General features: G+C 41.6%; 1 protein-coding gene across 2 annotated transcripts in view; it reads right to left on the bottom strand.

The window, feature by feature from the left end:
- Nucleotides 1-10,397: 10,397 nt before the first annotated feature.
- LOC146625309 (vasoactive intestinal polypeptide receptor 2-like) overlaps nt 10,398-15,622 on the bottom strand; it is a 51,363-nt gene continuing 46,138 nt past the window's right edge. The window contains exons 10-14 of one of the 2 annotated variants that reach the window (XM_085362740.1): nt 14,522-14,613; nt 13,948-14,086; nt 13,204-13,245; nt 13,014-13,104; nt 10,403-11,698 (exon numbers count right to left, since the gene is read on the bottom strand). In XM_085362740.1, coding sequence (XP_085218866.1) covers nt 11,646-11,698; nt 13,014-13,104; nt 13,204-13,245; nt 13,948-14,086; nt 14,522-14,613 — 417 coding nt within the window. In that variant the 3' untranslated portion in view covers nt 10,403-11,645. Of the gene's footprint in view, nt 13,105-13,203; nt 13,246-13,947; nt 14,087-14,521; nt 14,614-15,622 lie in introns of both variants that reach the window. The other variant, XM_085362739.1, reaches the window with a different exon arrangement.

Genomic DNA, 15,622 nt, shown 5'->3' with positions numbered 1-15,622 from the left:
AGTTCAATTTAATGACATGATGACCACTCGTCAGTGAGAATGAGTATCATCAGAAGCCTGTCTGTGCTGCTCTGCACAGTCTTGGTAGTTTTGGCCATGTCTGGATCAGAAGGTAAGATGGAATTTCATATAAACACCATGTAAGGTTTTTCTGTCGGCTCTTCTCTGTTTAAAAATCTTTTTTTGGTTTTTGTTCCAGCAAAGAATGATTTTGTCACGTGCTGCACAACTGTCAGCAATAAGGAGATCACTGAACCAATTTTGGGATACTTGATCCAGAGAGCAAACCGACCCTGTGTCAACGCAGTCGTGTAATTTTTTTATGGCACATTAAAAGCATCAACTGTAGCCCAGGAATGATTTATTACAAACTGTTAATTACTGAAAAATATGATTTTTTTTCACATTTAAAATTAATTGTTTAACTTCAACACAACTTATACTGGCTAAATAACTTTAGCCTAAAGATGTAGATGTGATGTTTTTGGTGCTCTTCAGTTAAAGTTCATTTACTCATTGTTAATATTATCTCAAATGAACTGATTAAAGTGTTGCTACCAAGTTCATCGTTCATTTCTCGTTCCTGCAGCTTTCAGACACAGTCCGGTGTTTTCTGCATCAATGGGAGAGCTCCCTGGGTTCGTGCCAAGATTGTTGCATTCGAGTGAGTTTTACATCACCTTCCACTGACTCACATGCTCAGTTCGACTTTTCAAATGTGATCAGTCCTCATATACTGTTATTTTTTGTTGATTTTCTCACAGGAAAGCAAAAGCTCAGCGTACGACTGCGTCTGAGGTCTCCTCATAGAAGATGACTGATGGTGAAACCTTTTCAGGAATGCAGGAAGAAGTAAATACACCAATACTCAAAACATGGTCGAAGAATGTTTCTGCCATGTCTTATTATTTTCAATAAATTATCAGCCTTTATAAATGAAGATACTGATATATCAGCAAAAGGTTAATATCAGCCAATAATACTGGCCTGCAGAGAAATCGCTTGTAATATATGAGATCTGTAGAACTGTAATAAGATTAACTCTTATGCCCTAATTGGGCATTATTGTACTTTTTTTTCAACTTAAAAAAATAAAATTGGTGATCAATTTGGGCAATAAATTTTCTTTTAAGTAAGTTTTTGTCTTTTACTCTTACTTGTCATCCATACTCTCTCGATACTATATATTACATGGAAAATATCTGGGTTTTTGTGAGTTTTTAAAAACAAAAAATTAATAATTCAACTGTTTAAAATCCTGAAAATAATTTAATGTTTGATCATTTTGAAAAGGGCTCGAGATGATTAAGTCATTTATGAAAAAAAGAAGCAAAAAACAATATTGTTGTAGGAGGAGGGCACAAGAGCTCAGCACGTGATACTGACTGGAAGCAACACAGCTGCTGTTGACAAAGCAGCAGAGTCAGATATGAATGTGTATTAAATTCATCGTGTAAATATACCAGATTTATCCACATACGCTAGTTTTCATCATATCTTCATGATCTCCAGTAATGTTACACCACAGTGCTTTCATTTGAACCCCAAGTGTCACCGTCTTTGAAAAATTACAGAGTATAATGCAGCTATTTTGCAAAAATAAATAATTACATAAAGACTTTCAAACGGGTACCCTGTTTTTCCCTTCGTAACAACCGAACTATTGTACAAATAGAGATAATATAATTATCTGAGAAACAATTGTCAATAAGCAGAGAAGTTATTTAAATATTAATGCAAGACATGGAAGCAGGTGTTGTTGTTCCTTTTTTTTTTTTTTTTTTTTTTTTTTTTTCTAAATGACATCAGAAACAGCAGTGTGCGACATTACGTGATGGCAGAGCTTCAGTTCATCCTTTGTCATTTTTTTTTTTTTTTTTTTTTTTTTTTTTTTTTAATAAATAGGACAGGGGGAATGAATGAGAGAGAGAGGGGGAGAGAAAGAAAGAAAACCAAAGGGGAGAAGAGACGGTGAGAAGGGGGGGGAAGAGAGACAAAAAAAAAAAAAAAAAAAAAAAAAAAACTCCTGGGTCACCTGTATGGAGAAAAAAAAAACAAACAAACAAACAAACAAACAAACAGAGGAGACAGCAAACAACAAAGAGCAACATAATAATAGAGAAAACAAAGCACCATCACAATAAACTAGCTAGTCATAGATATCAGTATTTACTAAGTAATAAACGATATTGTGCAGCACGCAAGATAGACAGCGCACAGTGTGCTTTGAGGCAGCAGCCAAGAAAGCTTTAGTCCGCGTCTGTGAATACCCATGTGTGCATACCTGTGTGGATCAGCATGCTTGCATTCCAAAGGTTTCTCCATGTAATGATCTGCTAGGGAGTGTGGGGGGGCCTCAGCCCCGTCCTCCAGGGTGTGAAGCGGGTATGGAGGAGATCAAAACTCCAGACATCCAGAGGCCCCCAGAACACAAGAGACCATGGAAGACCAACAGAGGGGCAGCCGCGCCACTGTTCCAGTAAGAGCTGAGGAGAGTCCCAGATGAGGGCTCACTCAGCAGCCGCGGAGCAGAAGCCAGGGGGGGTTGCAGTGACGCGCCCGTGAGCTCCGCCGGCCCCCAGCTGCGCCTGAGTGACCGAGCCCTAGGCCGAGAGGCCGGGGGCACCCCACCTCCAAAGGGGCCCGAGCGAGCCCCAGGCCCCAGGCCCCGACAAGCGGCCGCCAAGGAGTGAGCCGGTGTGTACCCGGACGCCCACCCCCAGACACAAAGAACCACCAACACACCGACACCTGAGGGAGTCCGCCACCGGCAGGGGAAGTGGTGGTGGGTGGAGATAGGCCTCCAAACCTTGGAGGGCCTGAGGTGTCCCCAGAGAGGTGGCGTCTGATACCCAACCTGACATATAGACACAGACATACAGGCACACACAGACACAAACATCCATTCCCACCCTCATGCTCTCATATGCACTCACTCCACACTCAACCAACGTGGAGACAGACATAAAGAGACGCTGTACACACAATCACACTCCCCAAGCGTACTCTACAATCCGGGTCTAGGTACCCTTGCCCCTGGAGGGGGGAATTGCACCCAGACCCAGGTGGTGTTACCCTTTTCCCTGCGGTGGGGAGAGGCAGACCACCCCGACTCCGCAGCAGCAGGGAGGCCCCACACCCCAGACCGCAGTCGGACGGCCAACTCCTCCTACTAGCCCTCCCGCTCCAGCAGGCCGCAGAGAATGGGGGTGGGAGAAGACTCCAAACCTCCCTCCACCCGCTCATTGTAGTGTTGATGCATATGTGTTCTAAGGTGCAATTAAAACCCAGGAGGGCATGGAGCTACCTGCCAAGGAGCAGCAGGTAAGCGCATAGTCCCTCCTGCTAACCCTCAATGACTAAGTGTATTTAAAATTGAGAGGTGGGCAACGACGTCAGGGGTGAGGTATACACCCTGATGGTGATTTGGACTCCGTGATTGTGCCCACCCCCAAGATCCTATATGTATGTGTAATGAGAGTGTGAATAATGTGAATGTCTAAGTTGTGGGATAAAATTGAGGCAGAGGCAGCCAGAAGGGGACAGGGGGGGGGGGGTAGCCTCCTCTGCACCCTGGTGACATACCCCCACTCCAAGGCCCTGCATGTGTGGGTGGTTGTGGAGGAGCGGGAAGAGGGAGGCAGCTGGAGATGGGGAGGGAAGGAAGGGAGGGGCAGGTAACCCCTCCCTGGGGCCAGCTCCCCCGCTGACCCCAGTAGGCACTCCCACCCTCCGCGACCCGCCAGGGAAGGGGGGCCCAGGCCCATCAGACCGGGGCCCAGTGCAGTAGCGCCCCCCGGCTCCACAGAGCCCTGGACAGTCCACCCAACCCCACCACAGAGAAAACTGCACCCACCCCACCAACCACACATCTTCCAGACTACATAAGACGGTAAACGCCCAGGCTGAGATCTTCCTCCACCTCTCCTGTATCTCCCCCTCCTGCAGAGAGTTCCTGAGAGAAGAAAGCTCCTGCCAGATGTGACCATCCCCCCCACCAGTTGAAGAGCCCCCCAGGCGGCTCGATGCACCGGCGGCACCCTGCTCCAGGGCCGGGCCCCCATGCACCCACCCGCCCACAACCCCGGCAACACACCAACCAGGACCCGAGCCCCCGAGGCCCGGCCCGGGCCCCCGGGGGTGTTGTTGTTCCTAAATTAGGAACAATATTTTAAAATTACTTCACAATTCTTCTTGCACTTCATATTGTTACAAACTATCAGAATATAAAGAAAGTCAGAAAATGGACAACCTCAGCTTATAAAACTATTTTTTTTTAACCACAAACCACTGGATCAATTTCAAGGGTTTTGCACTTGATTTTTATTTTATCATAAAACACTGCAGAGATGCAAAGAAATAATCATTATAACAGTGTGCAACTGCTCCGCGTTATACTGTGTGTCAGAGCTATAGACGTCTCTGAAGCGACACCCTGTCATCCATTCATCCAAGAGATGTAACCAAGCTAAAAGACACTGCCTCTATTAGTTAATTATTAGATAATCATTTTTGAAAAATAATCTTTAACATCAGATTAATTTCAGATTTTTAATGTCAGATTTTACACGGTCAGGTGTAGCAGAGTTTAACTCGGAAACTTAAACTTTAATTCAAAATTTCTTTTAAATAAATTTCAAATGATCATGATAAAGGGAATGTGTGCAGTTTTGGTGCTCGGTGCTGAACAGCGTGGCTGACTCTTTGTATCTGCTATTGCTTCACAGTCCGAGTCCAAACAGGTAATGAGCCATTGCAAGCTGACCAATTATGGAGTCCACCGCCAGCTCACGCTTTTTTGAGGTTATGTCAAAAGGTTTCTTGTTTAGGCAGTCTGTGTCAATGGGCTCAGTCAGTAGTCACGTTGTCTTATTACAATGAACACATGCAGTGTAGTTTATTTTGAGTTAATCCAGCCTTCTGCCTGCAAGAAATCTTTAGTGCAGTATGTAATCTGCTTCTGAAAATGGCTCCCAGCAAGAAGAATTTCTTCTTTCAGCTCTAATCCGTGAAAAAAAGACAAAAAAAACTTGGTTGGTCTGTTCATTGTCACCGCTCTGGTGTCAGGTGTACATGATTGGAGGATTTGGGGTTGAGTTCTCTGCTCATTCATCATTGCAGATTTTAGTTAGATTTGTTTGTCCCTGGGAACTGTGGGAACCTTAAATTACATTTTGGACGTAAACAAAAAGAAGAGCTTGAAGGGGTGTGAAGAAAAACAGATTTTAAACTTCTTCTTTTTTCTTTTTTTTAACTGGACTCTGGTGCCATCCTGTGGCTGCTATGAAACAAAAGTGAAGTAATGAAAATAAAAAGTGTTCTCAGATTAAGTCTGTTCTCTGTGGCATGTTTTTTTTAATGGTTTCTACAGTGTGAGTTTATGAAAGGAGGATGTTGAAGCAGCTTCGCCTTTACATAAGCTGCTAATTGGAGCCAAACATTATCCCTGTGACAGTCCAGGTTTGTGGTGGTAAAAACTCTGAAAACTAAAGAATTTTTAAGGCAGTCCTTCTACATAATCCTATAACTCTGTGTGCTAATCCAGTCTTTCCCAAACTTAGGAATGTATTTAATCACAACTGAGTATGAATTCTGCTTGTGTGAAGTCTTCTGGTAGCTTGCTTGTCACTGAGGTGCTTTAATCTTGCCTTTTTATACCTCAGTCAGTCATAGATCAGGTACAGGGAGTGGACTGAAAATGAGTGAAAAAGCAGCCAGTGTCCATCTCCAGCTGGTGCAGAGAGCAACATATCACACGTATTCCTGCTGCCCTTCACTGTTTTCAGTGAAATTCAGAGGCCACTTTAAAATCCTGTTATTATCATCAAAGCTCTGCATCAGGGGTGGGCAACTCCAGGCCTCAAGGGCCGGTGTCCTGCAGGTTTTAGATGTGTCCTTGATCCAACACAGCTGATTAAATGACTTCATTAACCTGTCTTGAAGTTTTCCAAGACAGGTTAATGAAGCCTGATAATGAACTGCTCATTTGATTCAGGTGTGTTGACCCAGGGTGAGATCTAAAACCTGCAGGACACCGGCCCTTAAGGCCTGGAGTTCCCCGGGGTGAGGATGTAAGCAGGGGCTGCTTACATGGACAGGACCCTGCTTATATCAGACCTTCTGAGCAGGCCTTTCTCATCCTCCCCATATGGAAAAGATATATATAAATCTTATAAAGTTTTTATCTGTCTTGTATGAAACTTGTATGAAAAGCATACAAGAGTGAAAACACATATAAGATCCCTTGAAAAATTATATTATGAAACTTGTATGTTTTGTATACTTACTAAAAAAATATATGAAAGTAATGAGAAAGTGTCCACTTTCATGAGTAAATCATATATGTTTTTACTATTTCTTTTCCATATGGGCTATGGTCTCCCAACTGTTCCTCACTCTGACTTTAAAACCAGAGACAATCCTATTTTTGAGGTTGCTGAGAAAAATCACTTGAACAACCTCTAAAACCTGTACAACCCATAAAAACAACCTATAAAAACTCAGCCAGGCTGATGTTTGACAGGTTAGCTTTCCCTTAATCTTCTCCCCTTTATTTTGAGCCATAGATTGCATCTATTTGCATGTATCGAAGTGTCTTTGTGAAAATGATTATGTGTCTATAACTTATCTTTAATGTGTGGCTTTTATTCAAATTTAGATGCACTTTGTAACTCTGTCTTTTAAAAGGCGCCGCAAAGACCTCGTGAAAACCTGGAAAAATGTTGCTCAAGACCACTTTAGCAAAATTACAAGAAAGTTTGACTTTTTAGGAGTAAAATATAAAGAAAAGGGGAGTGACTCACCGTCTTTGATCTAAATGTACAATATAAAACCCAGCAATTCATTTTTGACCCCAGTAAGGACATAAGTCTGAGACCTCTGCGTTAACCACCATTAATGCAATCTACATGACTCATTCTGCACTGTCGAGGGGACATCCTGCCTTTTCTATTGATGACAGGTTTGTGGGGGCTGAGCTAATACAGCTAACATTGATTTAGTAGGATTTCAGAAATGCACAGTTACTTTTATTCCTTTGTAGTGGGCAGCAGGACACATTTTCAGATTTTGAGCCGTACTTCGGGAAGCAGGAGGCAGGATGAGGCAGAACCGTGGAAGGGGAGTCAGTCTTACTGCTGTCGTGGGATGAGGTGGAGGAAGGACAGACATCAGAGCAGGAAGCTGAAAGCTCAGTGTGGTTCCTCAGCTTTTGAGGAACCACACAAACACACACACACACACACACACACACACACAAAGCTGCCAATGAAAGATGATTCCAGGCTGGTGTCCTGTATTGCGGTCAAAACCAAATCCCAGAGCTTCGTAGCCCGAGCTTACGTAATGCTTCTTATCCAAGATGGACTTTGGGTATCGTCACTTTGCCCGTACTCAGGCTCTTCAAAGCCAGCATGTCCTCCACTGAACTTTCACCTTCTTGCTCGCATGTCTGGCCCCTCCTCCTCATCATCTCTCGACAGCTCGAGTTTTAACTTCACTTCCAAATTCTGCGTGAACTCCTTTCTGTCTCACTCAGCCATCTAATCATATTTATGACAGATGTGCCCACTTCATGGGACAGAAGATAATGAATAAATAACAAATTTGAAAAAGAAATGATCCAGCATGTTTCTTTGGGGGAAAAAATCTGAATGTAAAAACAATTTTTTTTCTGTGTCTCAGGACATAAAAGATCTGACCCTGACAAGGATCTTTTTCCTTTTTTGTGCTTTTTAACATTTAATAATGCAGTATTTTAATTCAATGTATTTTTCTTTTCTTTTCTTTAAATTTACAAATAACATCTTGCACCTGAAGTACCTTCAGTGACCACCAGGGGACGGCAGCTCACATAAACACGAGTTTAAACAATTGCTCAAATTATTCCTCAGCAACTATTCGGCTTGCAGATTTATTGTTTGCATAACTGTTTTCGGAAAGATTGTTTAGTATTAATTTTTAAATAATTTTTCTTCCCAAATTATGTTTAGATTCTTCTATCCCTTGTATATCTTTGGGTTTTATATTGTCAATTGAACTTCCAATAGTTACCAGCATCATTGTCTCTCTGTGCTCATGTTGGCAACTTGAGCTCCAAGGTGGATGCCTTTTGATTTAAACCCCTTAAACATTTCTTATTTCCTTTAAAATCTAATTAAAAAACATTTTAGAGCTGAGGAATTAGGAAATCCTAAGTTAAAGTTGAAGCTTAATTTTACTCATGTCCTAGTTTGTGTATGTGTCTGTATTTGTATCACCACATACCTGATTCGAGGTTCACGTCTTCAGCTTGACTGCAGGTAAGATGAGAGGAACAGTGACTGGAGGATGAAAAGAGGGCGGGTAGCACAGATGGAAAAGCAGATGGGAGTTTCTCAGGGGAACAAAAAGAAAAGATCATGTGAAGCGAAGGGGCTCCTTTCATCCTTGTATCTTAAATTAAGTTTTAGCCCAGTAGAGTGAGCACATTCCCCCTGTTTCACCCAGCAGTCCCCAAACAGCTGTTTAAAGGTTCAGGTTGAGACTTTGGTGAGGATAAAGTTAGGCAGGGCTGTGTAGTAACTGCAGAGCATATCAGTGAGGGTCCTCACATGTGAGGATGTGTGATATGTATCGGTACATGACACAGGTTCAAAGTTAGGCAGGGCTGAGCTGTTATAATTTTTCGTAATTAAGATTTATTTGATGACTTGGCACAAAATCAAGAATTAAAAAAAAGCATATTGTGCTTTTACACTATCTTCCATTCCTTCTGCACAAAGATGCAGAGACCGATGATGGTGCTGGACGATGCCCTTCAACAGCCATGCTAAAGCCCACATCCTGGTATGTCCTCCACACTCTTGAGACTGTGACATCCTGGACAAGCTGGACTGTCTGTGCAATGTCAATGAGCTGCAGCTAGCGTCTCCTGTTACTAATACTAACAACAGTAGCAAAAAAGGAAAACTAGAGACGTATCAGTCGGGAGGGATGAGGAGGGAGCAATAGTCTGTGGTCACTGCCTCCTAAATCATTTTCTTTTTGGGGGGTTTGGCTGTTGTCCTGTTGCATCTGTTGTTACTTTCACTTTCAGCAAAGCAGCTGAACTGGCTTTGCAGTGGTTTATGTTTCCTAAGTGAACAGACTGATCTCCCTGAGGTTTAACTGACTTTGGTTATGCCATAATAATTGAGTGTTCCTTTCTTTCTTTCTTTTTTTGGAGCTGTATTTTTTAAGGCTTTCATGAGACATCTGAACCTACCAGTCACATTTCCCAGTTATCAGTTTCGCTTTCTTTGACTCTGTCCGGCTCATAATTGTGTAACTCCATTCTGCTCAAATGCGTCACAATCTAAAGTAAACACAGGAAAAGTAAAGAGCGGCAACAATAACACAGGTTGGTTTTTTTCTGTTAAATAGTGAAGCAATATACCCTCACTGACCTCTGACCTTTGACCTCACAGGTCTGATGCGAACTGATGCCTTTAACTGTGCCCGCTGGAAACTGTGACAAAGAATTCATTTGCCATTTGCGTATATTGTTATTCTGTGTTCTGTTATCCTATAGTCTATCATAATGCTTTAATGTAAACACAGCACATGTAACCTTGGCTCTACATACTATCCCGGGTCTGTTTGTGGTAGCATTGGTTATATTTATGTCATCTGTGCAAATGTACTTAAAGCTAAATGTCACTTCATCATTAATTGATTTGAATCTTTCATTTGTTTATGTAGTTTGGTTATACTTACCATTGTGTGTTCCTTTGAGCAGGTTCTATGTGTAAAACAGGTATGTGGGAAGGGCCGCCCCAGTACTTCCTGATTTTATAGGATATGATGTCACTGATCATGTCAATTGGGTGTAACCAAATGAAGGGGTGTTTATTTTGTGTAAAATTGTTTATTTCATTTAAAATAACTCATGAGTCAGATTAGGTGAAGAGTGACTTTTCAAACTGTTTAGTTGGGTGAATGAGTTTGTTAAGTGGAAAAATGATTTTATTCCTGTTTCTTTGTCTAGACTGTGTTATTTAGTCTACCCTGTTTTCCCAATGGTAGAGGTTAATGAGATCCAGGTGTGCGTGGAATTTATATAAAGCAGGTGAGATTTTGACTCACAGCTTCGGATGTTTTTGTGAGATAATTGCTGAAAGGCGACGCCAGAAAATAAAGGACACTTAAAAGAAAGTTGAACTGTCTGCAGATGCTGTCTTACTATCACCTTTCATGCTGCTTATGTTATGCTACTTCACAGAAACATAAACATAAGATGAGAAAATATCTGCAAATGTGGAAGAAAAAACATTTAAAAGGATTCAGTTTGTGTGATTGAACAAACAGAGCTTCATTTCCATGATAAAAAAGCTTTTATGGATTAAACATATGGAATCACAGGTTTACAGTTGTGATCAAAAGCTTACAAATTTATGTCTTTCTCTACATTTTACAATCAGCCAGCGATATACTCTCCACTGTATAAAAAAGAAAGAAAAATAATACAAAACAGTCTATGTACAAGGCAAGCATGGTTTTTGGCTTTAATTCAAATCAAATCCATTTTATTTGTATAGTGCCAAATCCAAACTGTCACCTCAAGGCGCTGATAAAACTCTGTTAAAGTGAGTTCGTTTGGATGAGAACATTCTGTGTGTGGGAAACACTGATCACCCTTAAAGTGAAGTATCTGTATTCTAATTTTATCTCAAATTGAATGCTATCACGTTCATTCCCTGCTGACGTGATAAGGGAAAGTAAATGGAGTTACTGAAAAAACAATACATTTAACAGGTGTGGTAGGCCTTATTAAATTACATGTAAAACAGCAATGATCCATGATAGACTTTCAGGAAAAAACTGAACTTCAAGAGGATCATAGTGAAATTACTGACGATAACGTGCTGTTCAGACAGCCGTTTTTGTTGAGCCCTGAATTTGGTACCAACTTAAACACACATTGTTATCAAATGCATTCAAAACATGAAAAAATGAAGAGTGACAAGAGCTACAGTTACCCAGGAAACACCAATGATATCTTGCCAGTCAAAACAGAGGGGTGTACTGCAAAGTGAAATTACAGTAATAGATCAGAAGGCTGCAGTATGTTGAGCTTAAAGTCTGGAGGTGAAGGTGGATCTCTGTTTACGTGGCTACATCACTGTGGTAACTTACCCTGCTCCTAACACTAATAATAACCCCTTCTTAGTACCTGATTGAACCTCCTGTGCTTTCTTTTAAGGTTTAGGATCATATTAACATGATAGCATCACATAGTCACTCCAGTTTTGTGGGCTTCACATCCACTACCAATTTCCTGTTCCACTACATCCCAAAGGTTCTCTACTGGATTGATATCTGGTGACTGTGGAGCCGATTTAAGTGCAGTGACCTCATTGTCATGTTCAAGAATCCAGGTTGAGATTATCCTGCTGGAAGCAGCGATCAGAAAATGGGTACACCGTGGTCACGAAGGGATGTGCTCACCAGCCTGAACCGATCTAAGAAAGGATGGATCCATCCTTTCATATTTATACCAAATTTTGTCCCTACCATCCAAACGTGGCAGCAGAAATCGAGATTCATCAGATCAGGCAACATTTTTCCAATCTTCTGTTGTCCACGTTTGGTGAACCCGTGTGAAATATAGCCTCAGTGTCCTGCTCTTAGCTGACAGGAGAGCCATCGGGTATGGTCTTCTTCTGCTGCAGTAGCCCATCTGCACCAAAAACAGACAGATGTTGACATTGTTTCCACATACAGTAGTGGTCTCTGCTTCCCATGTCAATAATCAGCTCAGTGTCTGAATCAGTTAGCTCAGTGGGGCTTCAAAGTGAGAGGTCGGGGATTTGAGCTGCCGTTATTTGGTTTTATTTTTTATTTTTTCAGCTTTGTTTTCGTTAAAAAAAAAACATAAATAGATTTTTAAACAAAAACTTTCCCTTGCATATTTCCTGAATCTTTTCTTGGACAGTGAGTCTTAACTTACAATATTAATGAGCTGAACAGCCTGTGAGATGACCGAACTGAAAAGCAGGAATAAATATGCTTACCTATAAGCATATTTGCAACATAATTTGCAACATCTACTACGTCACAGTAGCAACCAACAGAGCTGAAAAACTGCACCAAAAACTGCAGTTCCTCTACTGGCCACGTGAGGCTGGCTCCACATCCCCATAGCCTGCCATGCTAAAATGCCCAACTTCACGGCACATATAAGCATGTTTACAGCCTGATATGAACAACACGTTTGGTCTCTATAATTAATTTCTTCCTTCATATCAACTGTACAACTGTAGATAACTCAGCCATGTAAATATAGGTACGGCTTTTTTATTATGAGGTGGATTCTTTTTTTACTTAGCACTAATCAGCAGGTATGGATGAACCTTATTAACCAAACATACTCTGCATATCAGTTAAAAAAAGAAAAGCTTATATGAAAGGAAGAACTAGATCAGCCCTACAAAACTAAACATAAAATATGAATATTTCTGTATACATCTACCTTCAGGTATATAAACTGTATGGTTACTTTCTCCAATATGGATTTAGCATTTTTATGTAAGTCTTAATTTGTGCATTAACTATTTGAAAACTATTTTTTCAAGTCAGTTAGTCATTCTTTGGATGTGGAGAATAATTATAAAAATGAATTTGTTGTTCTGGAAACATTATAGGAGGCACTGTTTCATCCGTTATGTGTTTAAAAATGTTAAAGATCATTGTGAAATCTCACGCCGATGTGGAAAAAAAAAAAAAAAATCTCCGGGAGGTTTGACGGTCCAAAACGAAGTCTTTCACCTCAAAAACGTTTGCAAGCCACAAGTTCAGTCCCTGCAGCATCAGGCGATATGTCTATAAAAGCGAGGTTAAGTATAATTCCTCCACACTGACCGAACATGAGCGCCCGTTCTCAAAGTCTTTAACAAAACAGGCTGTTTGTGTCGCAGATCACAGCCCGGTGATCTCAGTCTGCAGGATGGATTGGGCTCGGGAGTTTCTAGAACACTGGGTCGAGCTTTCTGTACCATTTTGGTTCACGCTGTGGAGCCTGAAGTCCTGTCCCACGCAGCGCTTTACAGAAAAACACTTCCATGTCCTCCTCAGCTCACTCTGAACCTTTATGTGCAAAAAAAGAAGAAGTAGAATTATATTAAATATATTATATATTAAAAAATCTTGTAAATTATGTTACGAAGAACACATGCATAGGCTCACCTCACTGTTGAGGAAACAGTAGAGAACCGCTACAATTAGACCCTAAAAGGAAACAAATACCACCATAACAGATCAGTGCCAACGTGTCAGAAACAAGGCTATATTAATACTAAAGGATGCTGCCTTTAAGGGTCACCACCTATCCCGAGCATCCTCATCTGTCACACCAACCCACTGCATGTCCTCATTCACTACACTCATCAATCTCCTGCATTGTCTTCCTCTTTTCTTTCTACCTTTATTAGAGGCAGTGAGAGAGAAAGGAAGGCAGAAGTGTGGAGGCAACTTTAAATGACTGGTTTGTTGGGACAGCACAAGAAATGAGCACATCAGAGTGACAGCTCAGGCTGAGTCTTTGGGGACACAGTTAGAGAGGCAAGGCTGAGGTGAGATGGTGGATATGTTGGACAGAAGCTGCCCGGCAGGAGGAAAAGAGGAAGACCGCAGAGAAGAGTCAAGGATGTGGGGAAAGAATGGAGACTGTGTGCAGACACAGAGCCGGACATTAAACTAGGACACAGTCAATGAGCTAAAAAAAGAACATGCAATGTTTATTTTTCTTACTACAGCTCCCAATCATACATGACTATCTTGTAAGGGTCAAAATTCTTGATGTGGTTCTCTCCTTTGCTGGGTCTTAACTTGATGACATTTTTATCTTCCACTACAGTCATTTTCCTACCAGAGCAAAAAAGGCAAATCATTTTATTTAGGAATTTTATGTTTTTAAATGTCTTATAGTACCTGGAATGATCCGAGGCCGAGATCGAAGAAGATCTTCACTTGCTTCACGTTTTCATTTTCCGGTTCCATCAGGTAGAAAAACACCACGTAATACACCCCAAACAGAGGGATCAGCAGGAGTGTGGACTTAGCCAGGCGCCTGATAAACACACATAATACTCACTCAATGCACACAATACATTTAGACTAAAACTTATCTGCGAGACCATCAGTGGGAAATCTCTTTCTTTCACTTTTTCTCAACAGTGCAGAAAAATTGTTTATTCTGGATATTAAAAAGGAGAGTTACAATGAGGAAGGAATGGCTATTATTTGTTTGGTAAAGAAAGAATAATCAAAATCATTTGTTTCCAGATTGAGAAGCAGAAACAGGCAGGAAGATTGATTCTAAGATGTCCAAGTTTAAACACAGTTAGCTGATAATGTGATAATGGTTCCTGTCTAATGTGTCGAGGAGATTTGATATGACTGCTGCTTTCGTCACCACATTATCAGGAAGCCCTCTTAAATGCATATGAATCTAATCAGCGAGAGCTCGGAGGTAAAAATATGACTCCTCAGTTCCTTGACGTACTTGTATTGGCATTGATCGTTTCCGCCCACATCACAGCTGCGCAGTTTCTGCACCAGGATGCGGATGATGCTGATGAACAGGATGAAATTGATCTTGTAGAGAAACACGGCAGAAAGAAAGAGGAGTCATATTAGCGAAAAGTGTAGAAAGGTTAGAAACTAATTTCTATGAAATTTGTCTGTCCAGGAGCAAAGAGTCCAAAAACTGACTGTACAGTTGTGTTTCCGAACTCCATCCATCCATCTTCTCACATTTACCCAGGCTGTCTGGATAAGTTTGCCTAGGCAGAGAAACGCAGACCTTCCTCCACCCAGCTACCTCCTCCAGCTCATCTTGAGGAACACCAAAGCATTTCAAGGCCAACTGGGAGCCATAATCTCCCCTGCATGTCCTGGGTCTACTTCAGGGCCTCCTCACTCAGGTCATAATCTTAGATATCCCCACGCCACCTCCATTGAATGTGGAGGAGTAGCAGCTCTAATCTGTCCCTCTAAATAATTGAATTCCTCACCCTGTCACTTTAGGTCACCACAGCTGAAGGCAGGGATGTAGAACGACCAGTAAATTGACAGCTTCGCTTTTACGCTCAGCTCTCTCTTTACCACAACGGACCAGTATAGTGTTCACATCACTGCAGACATGGCCCGAGTCCATCTGTCAGTCTTCTGCTCCCCTCACAGAGCCAAGTGACGAGATACTCGTCCACTGTAAAGCTCAACAACCCTTCATACAGTCCACTCCACACTTGGTGGTTTTTTGCTGGGGACCTGAGTAAGTGAAATGTGATGTACTTGCATTTACAGAGTGCTTTACTAACCACTCAAAGCTCTTTAGAGTGCAAACTTTAAGGACTTTATGTATCTCACGTCCATGGCCATTTTAGCATCAGCACTTTAACCTTTGATGTCTTTGAACTACGAGAGGAAGCCCCAGCACCAAACACGGGCACAGGAAGAACATCTAAACACTACACACAAAGGCCTTAGCTGGGTTTCAATTCATTTTGAAGAGCAGTTCCCATATGTTGATAAAAATCAGCTGCCTTCTTCACTATGAGTGTAAGTGGAGGGGCTCACACCCACATACATGTGTTTATGTGAC

This window comes from Diplotaxodon limnothrissa, linkage group LG9, assembly GCF_057381915.1.
Source record: "Diplotaxodon limnothrissa isolate DT_005_m linkage group LG9, D_limnothrissa_male_GT1.1, whole genome shotgun sequence".
Classification (NCBI taxonomy): domain Eukaryota; kingdom Metazoa; phylum Chordata; class Actinopteri; order Cichliformes; family Cichlidae; genus Diplotaxodon; species Diplotaxodon limnothrissa.
This window is presented reverse-complemented; position numbering and strand designations above follow the sequence as displayed.